This window comes from Octopus sinensis, linkage group LG1, assembly GCF_006345805.1.
Source record: "Octopus sinensis linkage group LG1, ASM634580v1, whole genome shotgun sequence".
In the NCBI taxonomy this organism is placed as follows: domain Eukaryota; kingdom Metazoa; phylum Mollusca; class Cephalopoda; order Octopoda; family Octopodidae; genus Octopus; species Octopus sinensis.
Genome location: NC_042997.1, coordinates 208,103,357 through 208,119,453, shown reverse-complemented (window position 1 = coordinate 208,119,453; position 16,097 = coordinate 208,103,357). Strand labels below are relative to the sequence as shown.

The following is a 16,097-nucleotide window of genomic DNA, read 5'->3' as shown; positions in this document are numbered from 1 at the left end:
GCAAATGTTGGAATCCGTGGAAAAGTTCTACACTGGATCAAGTATTTCCTGGCGAATAGAACACAACATGTTGTAGTTGATGGAGTCCACTCAAGCCCAGCAAAAGTCACCAGCGGTGTCTCCCAGGGGACTGTCTTGGGCCCACTACTCTTTATAATTTACATAAACGACCTTTCCAGTGTTGTACATTACTGCAAAGTGAAAATATTTGCTGATGATACTAAGCTCCAGCAAATCATCAATGAAGAAGCAGACGGAACTCAACTCCAGTCTGATCTATATGCTGTGAGTCAATGGGCAGACAGAAACAAAATGCAACTGAACGAGGGAAAATTTGAGCTGATGCATTTTGGAAGAAATTCCTCACTAAAACAGCCATACTCTCTTCCTTCAGGGGAACCGCTCACAGCCTCTAACAACATCAGAGACCTGGGTGTAATTGTTGATGACTATCTCAGTTGGAGTGCACACATCAACAATAAGGTCGATATAGCTCGTAAGATGAGTTCCTGGATCATCAGAACTTTCCGGTCCAGAGAACAAGGTGTCATCATACCACTTTTCTCCTCCTTTGTACAGCCACACCTCGAATACTGCTGCCCACTGTGGTCTCCCCATAGAAGACAAAACATCTCGAGGATTGAGTCACCCCAGAGGGCACTCACTAAACGAATTGAAGGCATGGTTGCTCTCAATTATTGGGACTGCCTTAAAGCCTTGAAACTCTACTCTCTCCAGCGTCGCCGTGAGCGGTACATCATTTGTACGATGTGGAGAATATACCGCCAACTTTGGCCAAACGACCTGAACATTAGCTTCAAGATTCATCCAAGATTGGGACCACAGGCCATACATCCCCTGCCCAATTCAAGATCACAGCATATATGTACACTGCAACATAATTTCTTTTCCTCAACAGGCCCTGCCCTATTTAACATTGTCCCGAAAGAGATCAAAGAGGAAAAGGATCCCATCAACTTTAAATGGCTTCTGGATAGATTTCTTCAAAGAATACCAGATAAGCCACCCATAATTGGATACAACTCACCCAACAAAAACTCACTACTTGAATGGACCATAAACAAAACTTGACTTAAACAGGATTTAGATAATCCTATCTTTGGTCGAAACATATCTAAGTTTTATCTAAGTTTATATATATATATATATACTTACATCTATATATATATACATGTAACTTTAAATTTAAAATAATAAGGGTGAAAAATTGAATATTAATTTGATTAGTATCAATTTAAAACCAGTGGTGTAGCATATAAGACCACAGTGGATCTTCTTCTAGCAGAATGGATGTCCAGTAACAGTTCATCCCTGTTATATAATAGTTTCATTTTAATAGTTTCAGTATTAAAGTGAAAGTATCTGACATTACAATAGAGAGATCTTTTTCTTTCACTTTTGACACGTAATACTGAAATAGTGGAGAAGATATGATATTGCTGTGGGCTTGCCCTAGGCAAGAAGTTAAAAATTGTTTTGGCCATGACACTACATGAACCTTCAGGTCCATGTAGTGTCATGGCATGTGTAAAATTTAAATGAAACTGGTTGTGTAGTTCTCAAGTTTTAGGTATTCACACATTCTCAGTTTTATATATATAGATGGTGAATTTCGTTTGTAGCTGTGAAGCTTACTGCTGACCGGCGGAGATGAGTAAAAGCACGTCTTTATACTTCAACGCTCAACACATCTATATATATGTATATATATATATATGATTAAGATTTTAAAGACTACATGTTTATTATGGACTTTTGGTCACACATGTGGAATGATATTCAGCAACTATCCAGAGCATTACCTGCACCATGCCTATAAATCTGTTTCGCAAAGATTTCTTTTCCTCAAAATTTTAAGAAAAACATAATTTTAATGAGATTTTCTATAAATATGCTTCAGATGGTATAAATTCCAATTCTATTGGAATTTGTTGTAAAAAATAAAAAATCTTTCAAAACAAATATCTGACATGTATCAGTATTTATGTCTGTAATTTTTATATTCATATCAAATTCCAATATTATCGTAATTTACAGACTCTTAAAGGTATTTGTGAAAATTTTCATTTAAAAATAACCATTTTCCCAAAAGTTATCATCATCATCTTTTAACGTCCGCTTTCCATGCTGGCATGGGTTGGACGGTTCAACTGGGGTCTGGGAAGCCAGGAGGCTGTACCAGGCTCCAGTCTGATCTGATAGTGATTCTACAGCTGGATGCCCTTCCTAATGCAAACCATTCCGTGAGTGTAGTGGGTGCCTTTTACGTACCACTGGCACAGGGGCCAGAGGAGGCTGGTAACGGCCATGATCGGTTGGTGCTTTTTACGTGCCCAAAGGAACCAAATTTGACTGGTGTGAATTTTTGAAACTCCTTTCTCCACTTCCTCAAAAACATTTTTTTCACAACAAATTCCGAACTTACTGGAATCTACACCATCTGAAGCCTGTTTTAATAAATGTTTTAAGAAAAAAAGGAGGAGGAAGATCACATTTTACTAACCATTTTCACTGTTTTCAGACTTTGAAAGTTTCAAGTATGTTCTTCAATGTATTTATAGTCCATGTGGTAGAAGAAATAGATGGAAATAATCTTATATAGCCTTGTCGCTATATAAAAGGTGGGGGGGGGGATGACTACAAGTTAGTACGTATTCTCTTGCTAAATCATATTTTCAGAAAGGAATATCATTACTATTTATATGGAATAAAGAAGTTCTTTTAAGAGAGAGAAGAATGTTTAATTGTTTATTTTCAGATATCCCATCACCAAACCCATCCTTTCCTGGTCCACAACAGGAATCATCCTCTATGACACCCAAAACTAATGTGACATCCAGAGAAAATGCTGGCATCAAAATAAACCTAACGATTGATTCAATTTCTAATGCATCTGTGAGTAAATAGATTCACGTTACTTATTTATATTTAATTGTTATTTCATTTCCAAATGAGGAATCATTAAAGTTAATTAAAACATTTTCTCAATCAAACTCAAACATTTTATTGCCTTTACATCTGATATCTTGAGTATATCTTTTGCTAACTTTAACAACCTCAAACTTACTACAGCCATTCTGTAGAGCCTTTCTTAACAACAATATCAACTGCAACAATGTATCTCTCTTCTCTCCATGGAATGTTCCTTAGTTGTTTACCATTAATTACTTTTGTAGGTTGATGTCATCGTTAACAGCTCCAATGAAGAACTCCAGCTTGACAAAGGGTTTATCTCAAAAAGTATTCTCAATGCTGCTGGTCCTGAGATGCAAGATGAATGTAACCAGAAATATCTTCGAGGTATTTCTGCATCTGAAATAGCCGTCACTAAAGGATATAACCTCAAATGTAAGAATGTATTTCATCTGGCATTACCTCCCTGGGATGAAAATTCCCCTGATTCAGTAAGTATCAATCATATGATATTGATTTATTGAAACAGTTAATGTTTGAAGAGAACCTTATGCATGTTGTGTGAGAATCATAAAGCAAATGACAGCATCCTGTTTAATATTTGGTCTTCCAAGTTATCATTGGAAGGAAGCAGAAGATATCGATGAACAGGACACTTTTATATATAAATAGAAGGGAAAAAGCCTCATGGCCTAACAACAGTTATGTGACTGATAAATAAGACTATATTAAAACATATTTCTCTGTTTTACTGTCTGTATTGGTGAGATTTTCTCTGTCATGGCACGAGCACTAGAGAGGTTGTCATGTCCTCAACAACACTAAAGACTCCTCTTGGGTCTGCATTCTCTCTCTTCATTCAACAACCATTTTACACGGTGGATTGGGTCTGATTTATTGTAGCAGCAACATGAGTGAGGTTGCCTTGTCCCTTGCAGGACTAAAGAGTGATAGGAATGACAGTTGTGAAGGGAGAATATATTTATTACAACTTAATGATTTCTTCCTGTAATAAGAAAATAATTTAATAAAATGTCTATTACCATTTACTAGACACTTATTTATTATAGATTCTGGCAAACTTGACTCATATAATAACCACTTGTCTGGAAAAGGCTGAGAGAATGGGAGCAAAAAGCCTTGCATTTCCTATATTAGGAGCTGGAACATTGAAGTACCCCATTGAAAAATTACCTGGAATTATGTATGAAGCCGTGAAAAACTACTCAAATCAAAATACAAGCCAGATCAAAGTTGTAAACTTTGTGGTTTATCCTCAAGACACAGAAATAGCAAAGGTTGGTTGATGTATTTGTTGTTTGTTGTTTGATGTTGATATTTTTGGAATTTACCCTCTCCACCCCCAATGATTCTATGATGAAATAAAATATGGAATAAAATTTGAAAAATAAAATAAAATATGGGATCCTTTATTGATGTCTTAGAATTGTTCAGTAATATTGGAATCTTTAATGTGTTTTGTGATTTTTTCTGGCATACACGTAGGTTAGCTTGGTTTTCTTCAACTCTTATCTCTAGAAAGTTCTGTACAATAGAGAGAAGCACAATTCGAACGTGCAAAATTGACCCTAAAATTTGTGGCTAATACTTGGTCTTGCATCACCAGTATAGTGTTCTTGGTCTCTTTTTTTAGGGTTCCTTTCATCAGCCAATCCCACCAATTTTTTTCAGCAACTTCTGTTTTAGCTGCATGGAATTAATTATGTAGTCCCTTCTTGGGTAATTCTTCTTCATGTCCTTTTTGTACTTCTTCCTTTGTTTTCCCTTTTTTCCCTGCTCCCAATACTCCCTCGTTCCAAACTGTGACTAGCAAGGTTTCCTTACTTTGGGTTACGTATCTCATTTAGCTCTGGAGTTTGGTACGTATACAGTCTTCCACACTTATCAGTCCTCTTTCTCCATTTCCCTCTCTTCCTGTATAGGCAATCAGTGTCTGTTTGTGGATGATGGGCTCCATACATCGTTAAGAGCTTTCTTGTCTTCCTGTCCATCTCCTTTAGCTTCTCCTTTGTTCACTTCAGGATTCCAGAGCCATACTGAACTATTGCGACTGTGTGCAAGTTTTTTGCTGAAAATCTTTTTTACTTTTTTGGCATTTCTGTCAGAAATGTGGCAGTAAACATTCCTAGAACTATCCAGCAGGAAATTAACTTGCAGACAGTTTTATATGAAGCAACTGGAGCCAAAAGTAGGAAAATAGAGCAGGCAACATAGCAGCAAATAGAGAAATGCTTAAAACCAGTTTGGAAAAGCAAAACTTATGTAGCCAAGGGAAAGAAATATGGGACTGTCAAAGTGAGGTTCATCTCAAAGGAGGAAAGCAAAAAATCACTCGGCAGCTACCCTAAAAACTGAGAAACTAATCATTATTCCCATCTATCTTGGTCGAAGAACTTTCAACATCCTACCAGACATAAACAGAACAGGGGATGGTGCTACTAATACAGGCAGACGAGCAAAGTGTTTTAGTCTACAGGATGGCACAAAGCTTTATGTGGCTATTGAGGGTAGAAAACCAAGATGTCAGCAGTGCAAGGATACAAACCATCTCAAAGCTTTCTGTTAATAACAAACAAGAGATGTGAACTACCCCACAAAGCAACAAACAACAACAAAGTAAAACAAAAAAGCTAATGCATCACACATATATAACCATAGAAAGCTCACACACACACACACCAACCTGATGTCACCGAGAAACAAGCCAGAGACACATATTGAAGTCATACAGACATCACGACCTACATATAATACCATCAAAACAAAATATCCTGAGGTGGGTCGGGTTGGGGGGCTTTCCAGAGAGTCATAAATTGAGACGAATATGTAAAGAACTGCTTGTGGAAACATCCACATATATCCATAGAGATGGAACATCCATCCCCTCCTCACCAACTAAGTCAATTCCTCGTTTCTATGCTTTGATCTAACCCTACTCAGAGTCAGCAGTATAAATGGGAGTGACCTGGGGTTGCCTTGGCAACAAGGGCCATCTATGCAATGACCTCATGTCACTAAGTGTCAATGTAGTGGCCATCAGTAAAACCAGATTCTCTGACCAACTAAAGCTTTCATGTCCATTTTCGATGGATGCAAGGTATATTTATCTCAATTCCAATGAGAGATGGGTGGTGGAACAGTGGTGTTGATCCAGATACGCCCCAGGAGGGAAGTTGGTGATGCTGGACAATAGTGATGGGGGTCCCTTCAGACTGGTGACTGTTTATGCTCTGACAGGAACAGGACATCCAGTCTGCTTCAGACGTCCGGAGGCTTTCCTATGAGCACCCTGCCCTTTAGTGTTAGTGGGCGAATGAAGTACCATCATAGATCCATGTTTGGACTGTGTGGGCTACAAGAGAAAAAAAGGGGTGGGGGTGGGGTAAAAGGCTTGCAAACCTGCTCAGACATTTCGAAATATCTGACAGGTACTGACTAGATTTCCCTGATGTGCCAGTTTGGACATGGATGAATTGCATCAAGTCATCCAGCTCATCTTTAGACAGGGTATTCTGTAGGCCAGTAGATAAAGATAGTAAAAGTTGGCTACACATTTGTGATTTGTATGGTCAGCCTTGATAGGCTTACATCGTAGGGACCCAGTTACTGGATGCTGAATGCATCTCTCCCAGTGTGCCAAGATTAAAGAATTAGTTAAACAGGTGTTGATGGGACATTCATGAGCAACAAATGGTGGTTTGCCCTGAAAAGGGCAATTAGAGTAGAATCAGCTAGGTTTAGTAAGGAATTAGTGTTAGAAAGGAATTAGAAGAAAATTTAGAGAGAAACTTAGAAGAGGCACTTAGGAAAGTTGTTGAAACTGACTTGGCCTGGATCAGTTCTTCAATGTTAAACATGAAGTTTGCATTGCAAGAGCTAAGGTGCATGCTCTAAGAGAAGAGGGAATGAAAGCCACTCAATGGGCCCAAAGGGCAGTGGTGCAACATGGAAAACAAAGCCATAATTCGATCTTTGGTGGACTAATATAGGTGCATGCTACTCATTCCAGAGCAGATGTCTACAGCATTTCAGCAGCATTTTGCCCAGCTGTTTGGGATAAATATTTGGCAGCCTGGAAGGTAAATGGACTTCAGTGCTTACCTTAACTGCATGTGACAGCTATCAGAAAGTGGATCAGTGTGTCACTTAACCCTTTCGTTACTAACCCGGCCATACCTGGCTGCAAAATTTTTTGGTTTATGTTACTAAGCCGGCCATACCCGGCTGTGAGAAGCTATTGTTATTTAAATGTAAATTTGAACCCAAATCTCGTTGGTACACTCGTTAAAACACGTGATTTCACTTTGCTAACAGTTGAGTTATTGTATCTGACATTGTTTGGCTTGATATTTGAACTCTGCGAATTTTTGGAGATTTTTTTCCAAATTTTTATCAATGGAAATTTTTTTCAACTTTCAAAATGGAGAGCAGTTTTATGCTATCAAGCAGTGACTCCGAATTTGAAGGTTTTTCAAGAGAAGATATGGAGATTTCGAGGAGAAGAACGTATGAAGCAGAAAAGCACGTGGTGGATGAATTTGAATCGGATGTTTCAATATCCGAAAGCGATTTATCAGAGAATGAAAGCGATTCATCAGAAAGTGAAAGCAGCAACACAAACAAGGATAAATTTACACCAGAATGGAGTAACAATTTAAAAAAAGGGTCGATTAACGATTTTTCTGAGGAGACAGGGTCTACCCATAGTCTTTCTCAGGAAGCGAGACCAATAGACTTTTTTTTATTTATTTTTTCCTGTATGCTTGTTTGAAGCTATAACTGCGGAGACAAACCGTTATGCAGAAAGTAAGCAAGCCCGAAAAAAAGATAGCTTGTGGTACCCAACAACTGTAGAAGAAATGCGGGCATTTTTTGCCATAAATATTATTATGGGCATAAGGCAATTGCCCAGAATAACGAATTACTGGAGCAACCAGGAACTTTTTGGGGATCATTGTGTTTCCAGTATTATGACCCGAATACGATTTGTAAAACTGAGCCAGTATTTACATGTGAGAGACACTAGCAGTACCCCCGTACGTGGAGAACCAAACTTTGATCCCTTATTTAAAATAAGACCCCTCATTGACGGTGTTCAAAATGCCTACAAAAAATTTTACAACCCTGGAAGGTATTTATCCGTCGATGAGGGTATGGTGGGCTATAAAGGCCAAGTACGTTTTCGGCAGTATATGCCAGGAAAGCCCACAAAATGGGGGATCAAAGTTTGGAAGATATGTGAATCAAATACTGGGTACTGCTGTGGATTTAACTTCTATACAGAGAAAAGAGACAATTATGTAAGTCAGCATGGCCTAGGGTATGATGTGGTCTGGAATTTATCACTTCCATACCATAACCAGGACCATATATTATTTTTTGACCGATTTTTCAGTTCGGTCAAACTTGCGGAGGATTTAGAAGTTGTGGCAATGTATACGTGTTCTACAGTAATTGCTAGTAGAAAAGGGCTGCCGTTGGATATGAAAAAAGCAAAATTAAAAAAAAGAGGTGAAATAATCCAACGGCAGAAAGGAAATCTGCTAGCGACCGCATACAGAGATAAGAGGCAGATAAATTTTCTATCTACCAGTGCACACCCATGTGTAGATGAAAATGGCACTCCGTTTGTGAACCTTGATTATAACAAGTACATGGGCGGTGTGGATCAGCTGAACCAGATGATGAGTTATTATCCGGTTGGTAGACCGGGTAATAAATGGTGGCGATACCTGGTTTGGTATATAGTAAACATGAGCATTGTAAATGCATTTATATTATATACCAAATCAGGAGGGATTCGCAAGCGGTGCGACTATCTGCAGTTCCGGGCAGATGTAGCAATTAAGTTGAAGGCAGGATATTCCTCAAAAAAAATAAATGCAGGAAGGAAAAGCAAAGCCTGCCAGAGAGATATTCCTCTGAGTTCAGCCGATCTACATAAATTAGAAAAAATCGGGGGTCGCAAAAGGCAGTGCCGTGAATGTCTATATCAAAAAAGAAAAACTCCCAGTGGACGGCCAGTTGAAACATCCTTCCAATGTGCATTCTGCCAGGTTGCAGTATGTAGAGTGAGATGTTTTACAACTTTCCATGATAGAAATATAGTGTAAATATTGTTTGTATATATGTATAATTAAATTGTATAAATATTTTTCAAATTTACTTAGTTTTAACTTTTTATTTTAATTTACCTGTAATTTTAATTTGCCTGTAAGGTGAGTGACAAGTTTTGATTTAATTTCTATTGTTAATCTTTATTATATATGTTCCTGTGTATTCATGTATGTGTGTGAGCATATTTCATTCAGTTGTATTTAATTTTCTAGTTTTCTTCAAAAACAAATTCTAATATTTCAGTTTATTTTACCTTTATGGTACACCTGTTTTTCTGTGCATTAAATTCAACTGATAATCTAGTGATGTGCACAATTCTTCTATATCAAAATTTTGTTGCATACCTCAATTAAATATTAGCTGAGGACTGATTTTCTATGGTAATGTTTAAGCAAAATTTTAATATTTTTACCTTTTGCTCAGTTTACCTGGATTTACCTGTAATTAGAGTCACTTTGAGACAATAATTATGCAATGGAATTGATTAAGAACCCTTTCTTCAATTATGTTCCAAATATCACAGTAATATGTTGATAAGTAAAAAAGTTATAGTTGTTTAATGAAACTAGTCTAAATTCATGATTATTTTAGAATTTAATTGAAACTCATGAGGGGTGTTTTTTGGTCACAAATATAGTAACGAAAGGGTTAAAAGAGGATAACAGCTGTGGAAATAGTGGATGTGATGATGGGATGGACATAGGGTAGATTGTCTAGTTAGGATGGCCTGCCTGAAGAGTCTTACTTTTATATGCCAAACTTGTTTGGCAACCTTTTTGCAAATATCTACTGCAACTGGTAGCATTAGTGGAACTTTTACAAAAAAAGGACCCAAGCAGTAGAAAACTTTAAGACCATCATGCTCTAGAATGCAGAATTCAAAACTTTGGTCAAGGTGTTAGCAAAGAAGTTGGCACTTGTCATTGAAGAACTGATTGGTGATGCACAAATATGTACAATCCCAAGCGGATCCATCCATGACGACCTCCAACTCATGCGATACATCATAGATAGGGTGGGTAAGAAACATAGCGTGGGTGGGGCCCTGATCAATTTGAGTAAATTTAAAGTTTTTAATAGGGTCAACCACCAAAAATTGGTGGCTATCATCATTTCTGTCCCATTTTTCCATGGCTGGATCACTGCAATGTATTGTGACATTTGCTTAGTAGTTCCGGCGAATGGTTTCCCATTGGAACCATTCACTATCATGCATTCTGTCTGGTAAGGGTGTCCTCTCTTGCCTCTTCTGTATGTACTGGCTCTTGAGCCATTACTACAGAGACTGAAATCATTGAAAGGCATCCCACATGAAATAGGATGTAGGAGAGCATATCCAGTTGTCACCATGTTAGTGTCAAACAATAGAGCAGGTTGACATTGCTCTAAGGGAATAAGAGTTGGTGACATGAACAAAAAGTAACCAAGAAAAGTCGGTGGGCCTGCAGCTCAGCACCTGGAAAGGCAGGTAGGTCCATGCTATCCAATTACATCATGGGTCTGCCCCATTTTTCATCACATTGACTTGATAGCTCCATGTCAGTAGATTCTGATCTTGGGTAGCCAAGATAAAGCCTTCTCTCTCTCTACCTTTAAGCTCTGAGCTCCCTAGACACTGATGGCTGTGCTTCTGGTCTACATCAGCTTGTTTGCTACGGGCCACATATTTGCCATGCAGAGGATTTTGTTCCCACCCATCATCCAATTGTCCAAGCGCATTTTGCTTTGCTATTGGTTTCACCTTCTTTGCAGCTACAGTTGTTGCACTTCCAATTTCAATGAGATTTAGCATCCATTCATTAGATGTTTCAAGATATTTGGCCAGTCCAGTTGTGATGGTTTTGTAGGAGGTTTCAAATCAAACCAAGCCTCGACCTCCTTGAGCTCTGGGTAGGTAAAGACGATCTGCATCTGCCTTTGGTTGGTGCCTCTTTTTGCAACTCGGCAACTCAAGGATTTTCCTGTCAATCTTCCTTTTTTCACTCATATTCCAGTTGAATACATTGAAACTGTAAATAACAACCAGAACTGTTAAGGAATTTATTGCTAACACCTTGTTACGTGCATTTAACTCGGATTTTAGGACTGCTTGAACTCACCTTTACCATTCCTTCTCTTTCATTCTTGCATGCTGAATGCCAGAACCCTCATTTATTCCAAGGTATTTGTAAGTTTCTTCTTGCTTGAGTTCTTTTATGACTGTGTCAACATCCAACTCCACTGAATGTGAGGTCTTCAGTTTCCCTTTCTGGAAAGTGACCCTGGCACATTTATCAAAACCAAATTCCATCCCAAGGTCATCACTAAATGCTTTCACAGTACGTAGTAGTCCTTCAAGCTCATTATCGTCTTTGCCTTAAAGTTTTAAGTCATCCACATAAAATAGATGACTTGTTTTCCTCTTGCCAATTTTATATCCATACCCTGTTCTGTTAAGTTCATTAGGGCTATGAATAAAATTAAGGATGAAAGTGGAAAATGCCACAGTTGATATTAATATTTTTTGTGGTCAGAACTCCATCAGAGTGGTATAATTGGAGATTTGTATTCCACATTGACATGTTGTGCCTCAGGAAATGTGAAATCACAAGAGAAATTTGGAAGATATCCAGCGATTTCAAGATCCATGAATGCAGCATGCTGTCAAAGGCCTTTTTTGATAATCAATCCATGCAGAACTGAGATTTCTGCATTTGTTATGACAGTTCCTCAAGGGCCATGCTATTCATTAAGAGTTGGTCTTTGCATCCATATGAGCCTTGTCGGCACCCTTTTTGTTCAGTGGGGAAAATATCATTCTGTTCCATAAATTTGTATGTTTTTCTCCATGAGGATGGATGCTAAAATTTTATACGTGGCAGATAGATATGTCATGGGTGGATAGTCTTGGGGAAAGTTGGTTCCATTATTCTTCAGGTGTAGGTAAGTAATACCTCTTGCTAACCAGTCGGGTGTTTTCGCAGGATCTCTTATTATTTCATTGAATAACTGGACTAACTTTCCATGTGCACACAGGAACGAGGCGAGCCTCATTTATTCCGAGGTATTTGTAAGTTTCTTCTTGCTTGAGTTCTTTTATGACTGTGTCAACATCCAACTCCACTGAATGTGACGTCTTCAATTTCCCTTTCTGGAAAGTGACCCTGACACATTTATCAAAACCAGATTCCATCCCAAGGTCATCACTAAATGCTTTCACAGTACGTAGTAGTCCTTCAAGCTCATTATCACCTTTGCCATAAAGTTTTAAGTCATCCACATAAAACAGATGACTTGTTTTCCTCTTGCCAATTTTATATCCATACCCTGTTCTTTCATATGGTCAGTGCTTTAGGGACATCCTAATTGAGAAATTTAACGAAAGGGAGGACTTGTGATATAAAAGGCTACTGAGAATCCCTGAGGGACAGTTTGTAGACCACCACAGGCTAAATCTGTGGCTGGTACAAGTCCCTTCAAAACCTAAGGTAATGTGGTGGTGGAACGATACTGTAGACAGGACCATTAGAGCAAAGAAACAGGCCTGGAAGACTGGAGGTAGCAGGGAACTGTACCTGACAGCCAGAAGGGAGGTTAGGAGTCAGATATATAGCCAAGGGACGAGCAGAAATGAAGAAGTTTGCCAAAGTTCAGCAACACGAGGAACAAGGACCTGAAGTATTTCAGATTGCAAGACAGTGTGTGAGGGGAAATCGTGATGTCACTGGAAAGAAATGTGTCCATTTGGATGATGGTGCACTTGTTTTAGTGATTCTGCAAAGGAAGAGGCTTGGAGAAGCCATTATGAAAGACTGCTGAACATAGAGAATGAATGCAAGGAGGAGAGTCTGTCAAAGGTTGACAAAACTGAAGGACCAGCTCCCTGAATGGACAATACCCTGGTAGATAAAGCAATTAAGGATATGAAGAGAGGAAAATCTCTCGGCCCTTCAGGAATCACCATTGAAATGCTTAATATGTGGGTTATGGTCAAGTCACCCATGTTGTGAATCAAGTGGTTCATGAAGGAAGTCATAGCCAATGACTGGTGTAGCAGCTTAATAGTCAACTGCTACCAAGGTAAAGGTGATGCCTAAATAGAAATAATTACAGAGGTATCAAATTGTTGGATCAGGTGATGAAAGTTACAGAGAGGGTTGTAGCCCAACTAATCAGAGAGAGAGTTAGTCTAGATGAAATCTAGTTTGGCTTTGTTCTTTATTTCTAGTAAGACAGCTGCAGGAGAAATACTTAGCCAAAGATAAACCTCTGTACTTGGCTTTTGTTGACTTGGAGAAATCTTTTGACAGAGTCCTCTTATCTGGTGGTCAGTGCAGAAACTAGGGATAGATGAGTGGTTAGTGAGAGCTTTACAAGCCTTGTACAGGGATGCTACCAGTTGGCTATGAGTACAGTGAAGAATTCAGGGTATAAGTAGGGGTTCACCAGGGTTCGGTCCTCAGCCATCTCTTGTTCATCATAGTCCTCCAATCAATAACAGAGGAATTTGAGAGCGGCTGCCCCTGGGAGCTCCTCTTTGTTGATGACTTTGCTCTTATAGCTGAATCACTATGTGAACTAGAGAAATTCCAGGTATGGAAACAAAGCTTAGAATTGAAGGGCCTTTGAGTTTACCTCGCAGAAACCAAAGTCTTAATAAGTAGGAAGGCAGACAAATCACAAATCCCTTCAGATAGATGGCCCTGCTCGATCTGTAGAAAAGGCATAGGTAGAAACTCCATAAGATGTACCCAGAGCAAGCAATGGACACATAAGAGATGTAGCAATATCAGAGGAAGGTTAACAGGGAAACTAGCTTTTGTATGTGGGAGATGCACAGGTACAATACACGCTAAAAATGTGTAGGAAATAGACTCCATCAACTGCCCTGGGAGCTAGAGGTAGTAGATAGCTTCCATTATCTAGGTGACCAAGTTAGTAGTGGAGGTGGATGCTTTGAGAGCATCGCTGTAAGAATAAGATTATGCTGGGCAAAGTTCAGAGAGATCCTACCTCTGCTGGCAATGAAGGCCTCTCTCTCAGAGTGAAAGGCAGATTGTTTGATGCCTTTGTGCATACAGCCATGTTAGAGGGCAGTGAAACATGGGCTGTGATAGCCAAGCACTGGTCCCTGAGACCTTTGGCGAAATGCTGTGCTTGAGAAGACTTGTCAAACCAAGTCAAATCATAGACATAGCTGATGCTGGTGTCACATAACTGGCATGTAGAGAGTGCCTTTCAAGCATTGGGCCTCATGGAAGCAAAAATTACCCAGCAATCCATGAAAAATCACAGCCATGGCAGATACCTAATGGTCACCACTCTTGGAGTGGTGAGCATTAGGAAGGGCAGCCTTACAGCTTGCCAGCCCCAGTCAAACTCTTCAACCCATACAAGCATAGACAACAAATGTTAAACGATGATGATGATGGTGGTGGTGGTGGTGGTGGTGGTGATAATGATGAATGTAAACCAATATTGAAATAGAAGAAACATTTGAGACATGAAAATGCATATTAGTTTTTGAATAGAGTCTACTTTCACAGAAGCACATTGCCATCTTGGGATGTCTTTAAAGAGGGACTTTAATTCATGAAACTGGTGAAGAATATGGAAAAAATGACTGAGAGAGAAATAATCATTCAACTAGTTTTCTGAAACGATTGAATGAAGGAAACCAAGGTGGACAGTGCCTGTGAGTTGTCTAGGTTGATTGTGTATAGGGACGAGCTAGAGGAAAAAACAGTGACAGACAGACAGACAGACAGAGAGGGAGAGGGAGAGAGAGAGAGAGAAAGTGAGTGAGATTCTTTAAAAGAAGTAACTTCTTACAGTATTGGATGAAGAAATACAAATCTTTATTCTTTCTTTCTCTCTCTCTCTCTCTCTCTTTTATACATACATACATATATATATACACACACAAATTTATGTATATATATACACATTTATATATATATATAAAAATTTTTTTTTGTAATGAGATAAGAAACCAAGGCTGTGTAGATTTTAGAACATTTGTAGATAGAAGGTCTTACAGCTGTTTCCAGGATATTTATTGATTATATCCCTTCATCGGAGACGGTGTGAGAGGATGGTTAAGTCATAGTTAGTTTAGATGTGATACAAAACAGAGGTGGAGGAAAAAAATTAGATGTGAGATGCATAGGGAAATTGTATGTGTAGATCCATTTTTTAGGCTGAATGGTATATATATATATATATAAGATTCCAATACCTTATGAGTAAAATCCAATAGTATTTAAAATTGGTCATTCCAAGTATAGAGTTTATACACAGTGTTATTGAATCAAGGGTTTTCTTTAAAGTGACCTAAAAATAGGGATCATATTCATAGGGTCAAATTGAAAACAGGAAGAGAAGAATAAGGAAAGAAGAAGAAGAGAAAAAAGAAGAAAGTAAGAAGAAAATAATGAAATAATAAAATAAAAAAACAGGAAGTGAGGAATAAAGGAAAGAAAAAAATAAGAGAAAAGAAAAACAAAGATATAGATAAAGGAAAGTGTACCAGTTAGGGGTCAGTGGAAATAATTTGAAAATAGGAGTGGGGAGATAAAGGGTGATGGAAAGAGAAAGGTATTAGAGTGTAAAAAGTTAGAAGGAATTGGGGGTGTGGGGCTAAGAGGTAAAGGAGTGACAAATGTGTAGTGGTGGAGTCTCAGTGTAAGATGGGGTTAGTAGTATGAAGAATTAAGGAATTTACATGGTTTAGCACTTCAGTGATTAGCAATATAAGAAAATATATATGTGAAGATGTATACACATGTATATATCAGACGTGTAGATATATATATATATATATATATATATATATTTATACATATGTTTATAGATATCAATATCTACACACACAACTCTTACTTGTATGTATATGCTCACATGCGCACCCATATATATGTACATCTGCATGTATTATCGCCCCTGTATACGCAGGTATATATACCTTGCATACATACATTCATTCACACATACACACACACACATACATATACACGCACATATGGATGGATGCACATACACAGGAA

The 16,097-nt window shown here is 38.3% G+C and overlaps 1 protein-coding gene across 1 annotated transcript in view; it reads left to right on the top strand.

The window, feature by feature from the left end:
* Positions 1–16,097, top strand: part of LOC115217639 (protein mono-ADP-ribosyltransferase PARP14-like) — a 231,251-nt gene that overhangs the window by 95,269 nt on the left and 119,885 nt on the right. The window contains exons 6-8 of the mRNA XM_029787393.2: positions 2,780–2,916; positions 3,198–3,425; positions 4,005–4,232. Of these exons, the coding sequence (XP_029643253.2) occupies positions 2,780–2,916; positions 3,198–3,425; positions 4,005–4,232 (593 nt within the window). The remainder of the gene's footprint in view (positions 1–2,779; positions 2,917–3,197; positions 3,426–4,004; positions 4,233–16,097) is intronic.